The sequence below is a fragment of the Pyrus communis genome, chromosome 7 (genome assembly GCF_041283825.1).
Source record: "Pyrus communis isolate YQ-2024b chromosome 7, ASM4128382v1, whole genome shotgun sequence".
NCBI classification, from domain to species: Eukaryota; Viridiplantae; Streptophyta; class Magnoliopsida; order Rosales; family Rosaceae; genus Pyrus; species Pyrus communis.
Window position 1 is genome coordinate 29,921,786 of NC_142571.1, and position 6,180 is coordinate 29,927,965.

Below are 6,180 nucleotides of genomic sequence, written 5' to 3' on the forward strand. Positions count from 1 at the left end.
CATAATATGCTGGTAATATCAGTACGTCAGCTGGAGTCACCTAAAGTGACATGTACGGCTGAATCTATAGCTCCTCAACCACTATCCTGCACACGAGTCGAAACCACCTATAGTGGTTTTTACGACAGGCTGGTGTATATAAATATGCTCAGTGCTACGATTACGCAAAGGCTGTGAAATGTATCGCAAGTCACCTACGAGTCGGAACCACCTATAGTGGTCTGTACGACAGGCTGGCACTTACCTTGGATCCAAGGCGAGCGTACGGTGCGGGAGGTGAACGATCACGTGAAGGCTAGGCCCTACTATGGCAGAGCACAAGCACCGAGGTGCAGGAATATAAGCTATAACTCAATCTCGGCAACACCACATCTATCACTAACAACATACTCACCTAACTTACCTGAGCGTCCGCGGTACCAAAGCATAACCAACACAATCACAATAATAATAATAATAATATCGACGATATTTGACATGGCATTTCAATCATAAACCATTTTGATTATAAAACCATTAAAATGTAATTTCTGGGAAAATACCAATCATAATATACATATACTGAAAACAAAAGCCCACTCACTGATACGCAGAAGGGTCGTAGGCCCCAAGCCTCGTGTGGTTGCGCTCGTCCTCAGAATAGTCCTCACCTATATATGAAACAACTATAAAACCGTCAATTTAACGCACATAACCAACTTTAAGTAATAACTTCTCGTACATTGCTCAATTATGGTGTTTGAATATACCAACATGCTCTACTCAATCCCACGAACACCCTCATATTTTTAGAAAAAATTTCGGAAGCCTCACGCTCCCCCACGTGCTGGCCAAGGCACGACCACACGCTCTTCCCACGCGCAGGCACGTGTCTGGCGCACGAACGGAATCCCTAACGCCGTTAGGGAATATTTCGTCAAAACCAGAATATTTCATTAACTTTAACCTTACGCCACTAGTCTTCGTTAGAAATATTCCGTCAACTTTGACGGAATATTCTGTCGTCTCCTACCTCAGTCACTGGAATCCGGCGCCGACAGCCGCTGTGTAGCCGGATTCTGGAAAATCTTCAAACTTATTTTTCTCACTCATTTCTCAACCAAACTTCACAAAATTTATTTCAAAATGAAGCTTAGGACAAGGGAAAGAAGTTTATACCACTTTGAAGCACTAAAAATGTTGGAATCTCGCCGGAGAAATCTTACAAAATCCGGCCAAACTTTAGAACTTGCTATCCCGACGTCCAAAATCCTTCAAACTTGCTCTCCGAGCTTCGTGAGAACGTTTTAAGACTCCTTGTGATCTCAAAACTTGATAAAACCTCCACGATCATGAGCATGTGAACAGTACCATCGACAGAGTCCACAGATTCATAGGGTTTTCGAGGGTTCCAAGCCAAACCAAGGGTATGAGCGTGTTGGTTAGGTCACAAGGAACACGAAGAGGGTATTTGAAACCTCGATCCGTGCCAAAATTGTGAAGTGTGATGCTGTCTGTACAAATATGGTGAAAATGGAAGAAGTGTTGAGAATGATGAGAAAGAGAACCAGGAAAGGAAGAAAATGGTGCACATGTGCATGTGTGGATGTGTGTGCGTGTATGTTTTAACCAATCACAAAAGCCAATCCAAAACGTAGCCCATTCACATACACACAACCACTAACAAGTAAGGGCAGAAACATCATTCCCACGTTATCGGTAAATTATTTCAGAACGGGCTTTCACAGAACAGTTAAAGAAAGCTATGGCATAAATTGTAAATAACTTATTAATAGGTTACTTATTTTCTTATGTGGTAATTTATTTAAATTTTGAGTTTTATTGGATGTTTATTCATAGGTGAGTTTTTATCCGAGGTATACAAGTTGTATAGGCCTATACATGGTCAGAAATAAAGATAGCGAGTGTGAGAGATTATTTTTCATGTGGAAGAGAAGACTTTTTCGGATTCAATTTTATTATAAATAAAAATAATTAGAAATTAGGGTTAAACATTGTTTGCACATAGATATTGACAAAGAACTTGTCCAAGTCTTTTCCAAATATTCCCCTAACCTTCCTTTTATTTATTTTTTATTTCTTTTAACAAACGATAGTATCTACACTAAGGTCATGGGGCTACGTAGTACTACGGTCGGATGGTATTCGCTCCACATTACCTTAGATATGCTAGTTTCTTATGTGGGTTTAATTTGAGTGTGTCAGGCTAATCAATTTCTTTTTTATTTTTTTCATCTCTTCAATTTCTATAAAACCTTGTAACTGCAAATTTTGCAGAACATGACCAACATAAACATATCCATGACAGAAATGGTATTGTGGCTACCACTGCTTAATTATTGAAACGTACGGCTAATTATCAACCAATAAAAATATTATTTTGAGGCCAGAGCTTATACAAAATGTACTCAGCTAGGTTGTTCATGGAACTCTTGGCATAAATAGAGCGTCTCGACTTTGATGTTTATGAAGATACTAATTGCCTGCTGTAAATGGCAAGATCTTGTCACCCCCTATTTCAGCCGGGGAGTGGGGAGGACGTCGTTGCGTTTTGGTAATGAAACGACGAACAGTATGACGTGCCAACTCGCATCTGGAGACTACTGTTGCCAAGTCCTTGGCCATGAGCACAAATGCTTCTACTTTTGTTTGAGTTTTGACATGTTTGCTGGAGACTGGAACTTTGGCGAAACTGTCTGATGCCCAATCAAGAAGCTCTTCCCCGTAAAAGTGACCTTTCCCGAGGTGCTTGGTGGCCATTGATGAGATTCCTTGCCCAGCTTGACTATCACTCGATGTGTAGGTCCACATTGTCCCTTTGATAATGAATAGCATACAATCGAGTGGATCTCCTGTTCGAAAAACGAAGGTGTTCTCAATGTATGTCACTGATTTCAGATATTCGCACATCAACGTCAACATATATTCATCCATGTATTTAGGCTTTTTTACCTACACAAATGCCGCACAAATTTCATTAGAACAACATTGCAGCGAAATTGGATGCAACTGAATAAATAGATGGAGAGAAATCGAGTTTTGAAGAACATACTGTTCTAAGTGCATCCATGAGAAGATGACGTTTTACAGATCTTTTGGTTTTCCAGGGAAGAATAAGGAATGGGTTCTGGACATCAGCATCTTTGTCTTTTTTCAATGCTTGCTCTATGCTATGATTGATTGATTTCTTGATATCATCAGGGAATTTATTTTCGGCTATCCACTGGTTTACGCCCAGCTGCTTCACCTCAATCTTCTGTCTTATCTCTTCTGATTTTTCAGCTTCCAACTGTATTAAAGTCTGTCTCACCACAAGTAGAATTCATTAAGAAGCTCGATCAATGATCTCCTATGTCCTAGCTAGCTACATACCAGAAAGGTATTTTCACCGAAGGACTTAGGTATCTTATATAATTTCAAATTCATTCACAAATAATTGTACACGATAGAGGCGCTGAAGAATAACAATTGAAAAATAAAACTGTTATATAGTGAGATTTTGAATGTACCAACCTGTACATTGCCGATGAGATATAAAAACAGTAACAAGCCAATGATGGAAATGAGAATTGCAAATAAGTTTTCCCACACATTAGTAGTTGTTGTCAGATTCGTCCCAAAATTACTGCAAAACATTACAGGTACATGACATCATATTAGACAATGCTGCGGAATTAGATAACCCCAAAAAATTTATTCGTTACTAATTCTCTTAAAATTGTTTATTGTCAGTGGATATACTTTTAACCTTAGATTTCGCAAGCCCCACCAGAAAGAGTAAAAGAACTTCTTTCCGAACTTTGTATGCTCTGAGTTATGATTCTTAAGGGAATCGAGAAATATTCCAAAATTAGATAATGGTAAGGCACCATCTGGAGTATCTAACGGGCAATGCTCGTTTAGAAATGTTATATTTCTCGAAGTAGTAGTTCGACGCCCACAATAGAAAGTATTCGTACATCCTATAGGATCTGGACTATGTTTTGCACAGGCATTGTGCCAACATGATGTCTCTCGTTCAATAGAAAAGAAATACCAAAAAGCTCCAAGTATCTACAAAAGTAACAAATTCATAATCAAACGATTTATCAATTAAGGAACATACAATGCATTATGGAAAAATTATGACTAAGCCGACGTTAACAAAATCGAACAAACAAAAAGTTGTCTTGTAATAATTGATGACGAAAGTAAGTTTGATGGTACATATAATCCGAAACGTACAAACAAAGTCTAAGGTTTCTAAAAGAAAGCTTCATCCAACAAAAGTGAATACAGAATATATATTAATGAAATGACAATCGAAGTGAAACTTACGTGACTGGCAAGAATGTAGAGAAAAAAATTGAATAGACCCTTAACCCATATTCCAGCAGTCCTTCGAAGTTCATTGGACGACCAGTGAATTCGATATATCCTTGGTAGATATTGACCAAGAAGGAAGATATTAAGAACCTTTTTATGTTCCACATATCCAGCTCCTCTCATATTGTAAAAAGCAACTAATATTAGCAGCTAGAGAAGAGAAATAAAAAGGTTTTAGAAAAATCCACTAATTACAGCTAGCTAGTTAAGAATAGTTGCACAAAAAAAAAAAAATTTAATTTCTCTTACTTGTGGGACGGGAAGAAGAGCTAGAAAATCATTTATGATGGAGAAAGATAACCACGACATCTTCTGAGTAATTTTCTTGCCACCTTCAATCAACACTTCTCTTTTTGATTCCCGAAACAAATTTCTCGTGGTATTTGCAGCCACATTAGTCCTCAAATTTTTGTGCATTTCAACTTTAACACCATTGTAAATTTTATATATAAAGGGCACAGCGAAAATGGTATCCGTGAGTGATCGCAACACAAGAACAATAGTTCTTAGCTTTTTGTCCATTTGAAGACACTTGTTATCTTGATCAATGATTAAAATGTAAAAGAATAGAGGATCTAGTGAGACGGCAAACACACATGACATAACAAATATCATACTCCACTTGGGAAGTAAGTTCCCTTGTTCATCCCGCATTCCCTTTATTAGGGCATCTAATGCCATTGTAATCGCTGGTTTGCGCTGTCCTGTAACAGATCTTGAAACAACAGAAAAAGAACAAATTGCACTCATCAGAATCATGAAGAAACACAAAAAGATCCAGCAAAGTGCTGGTCGGAGATAGAGTTTATGAGGTATACATAAACTAGTGGATTGTATGTAAGCTACTATGAGCATTCTTTAGTGTGAAGCATACATAAGGGCCGTGTAGTGTAGAAGAATATGCATATGAGTGTTCATGAGAAAAAAAACAGGCAGACAAATGAAATGAAGAAAACTAAATGCTCGGCATTTGAAAGCGTAAGGAGGCGTGTTTTCACATGTGAAGCAAAACGGCCACATGCACTACACGTCACCCCGTTGTGTTGTCACGTGTTAGGATTGAAAAGTCGCCACACGTGAAAAGGCATGTTGAGAATGAACCCCATAATAATGAGAGGAGAAACCTTACATGGGCTTATGAGTAAGTTGGGCTACTCCTTATATTTTCAATTGGTTTTATGATGGAACCTCAACTTTCTTTTGATTATAATCACAAGTTACAGCCATAAAATGGATGAAGTATTTGGCCAGCCAAAGCCAGTACATATAGAAGTCCCAGTGTTTGATACAAAGTTGTATCTGAAAAAATTAGAGACAAAAAATTGCAGTCTTAATGTAAAGAAGTGCTAACCTTGCCTGGTTCTCCACATCTAAAGCTTGTCTTCCACAAGCCATAACTACTGAATCGAGTTTATGATACACCGTGATGATCAATATTCCATGCTACCTTTACAGTAAAAAGAAATTTTGTGTGTGTGTGTGTGTGTGAGAGAGAGAGAGAGAGAGAGAGAGAGAGAGAGAGAGAGAGAGAGAGAGAGAGTTTAGCTACATGGAAGATTACAGCAACGATGCCTGAATGGCTAAGTTTGGGAGGCTTTCAGTTTACAATGTGGATCAAGTAGAGAGAGAGCAGATTCGAGTGGCGGAAACCGAAGTTTGGTAGCATTCTCTGCATCAAATAGCTAGTTGTTTCATGCAGATGATGGTGTTATCTTATATATAAAGTCAAGGGTCCAATGAACAGTGTTTTGGTGTAAGCTTCACAGAAAATAAATAGACAGAAATGCCCTTTAAACAAAAAAAACTTTCAAAAGC

The 6,180-nt window shown here is 38.2% G+C and overlaps 1 protein-coding gene across 1 annotated transcript; it reads right to left on the reverse strand.

Annotated features, from left to right (window-relative positions):
• Positions 1-2,302: 2,302 nt before the first annotated feature.
• Positions 2,303-6,058, reverse strand: LOC137733145 (cyclic nucleotide-gated ion channel 1). The gene is made up of 7 exons (XM_088697024.1): positions 5,717-6,058; positions 4,615-5,080; positions 4,318-4,515; positions 3,749-4,053; positions 3,514-3,625; positions 3,053-3,301; positions 2,303-2,952 (listed from the first exon to the last, which is right to left on the reverse strand). Exons 1-7 carry the CDS (start codon positions 5,758-5,760, stop codon positions 2,476-2,478), a joined length of 1,851 nt encoding a protein of 616 aa, XP_088553150.1. The 5' UTR covers positions 5,761-6,058; the 3' UTR covers positions 2,303-2,475.
• Positions 6,059-6,180: the final 122 nt, after the last annotated feature.

What these genes read in the sequence shown, in the direction of transcription:
- LOC137733145 (XM_088697024.1), bottom strand. Translation starts at nt 5,760, where the DNA reads ATGGCTTGTGGAAGACAAGCTTTAGATGTGGAGAACCAGGCAAG. An exon ending in GATGTGGAGAACCAGGCAAG is followed by an intron (nt 5,081 to 5,716) that starts GTTAGCACTTCT and finishes TGTTGTTTCAAG; the next exon opens with ATCTGTTACAGGACAGCGCA. An exon ending in TCATGGATGCACTTAGAACA is followed by an intron (nt 2,953 to 3,052) that starts GTATGTTCTTCA and finishes GCATTTGTGTAG; the next exon opens with GTAAAAAAGCCTAAATACAT.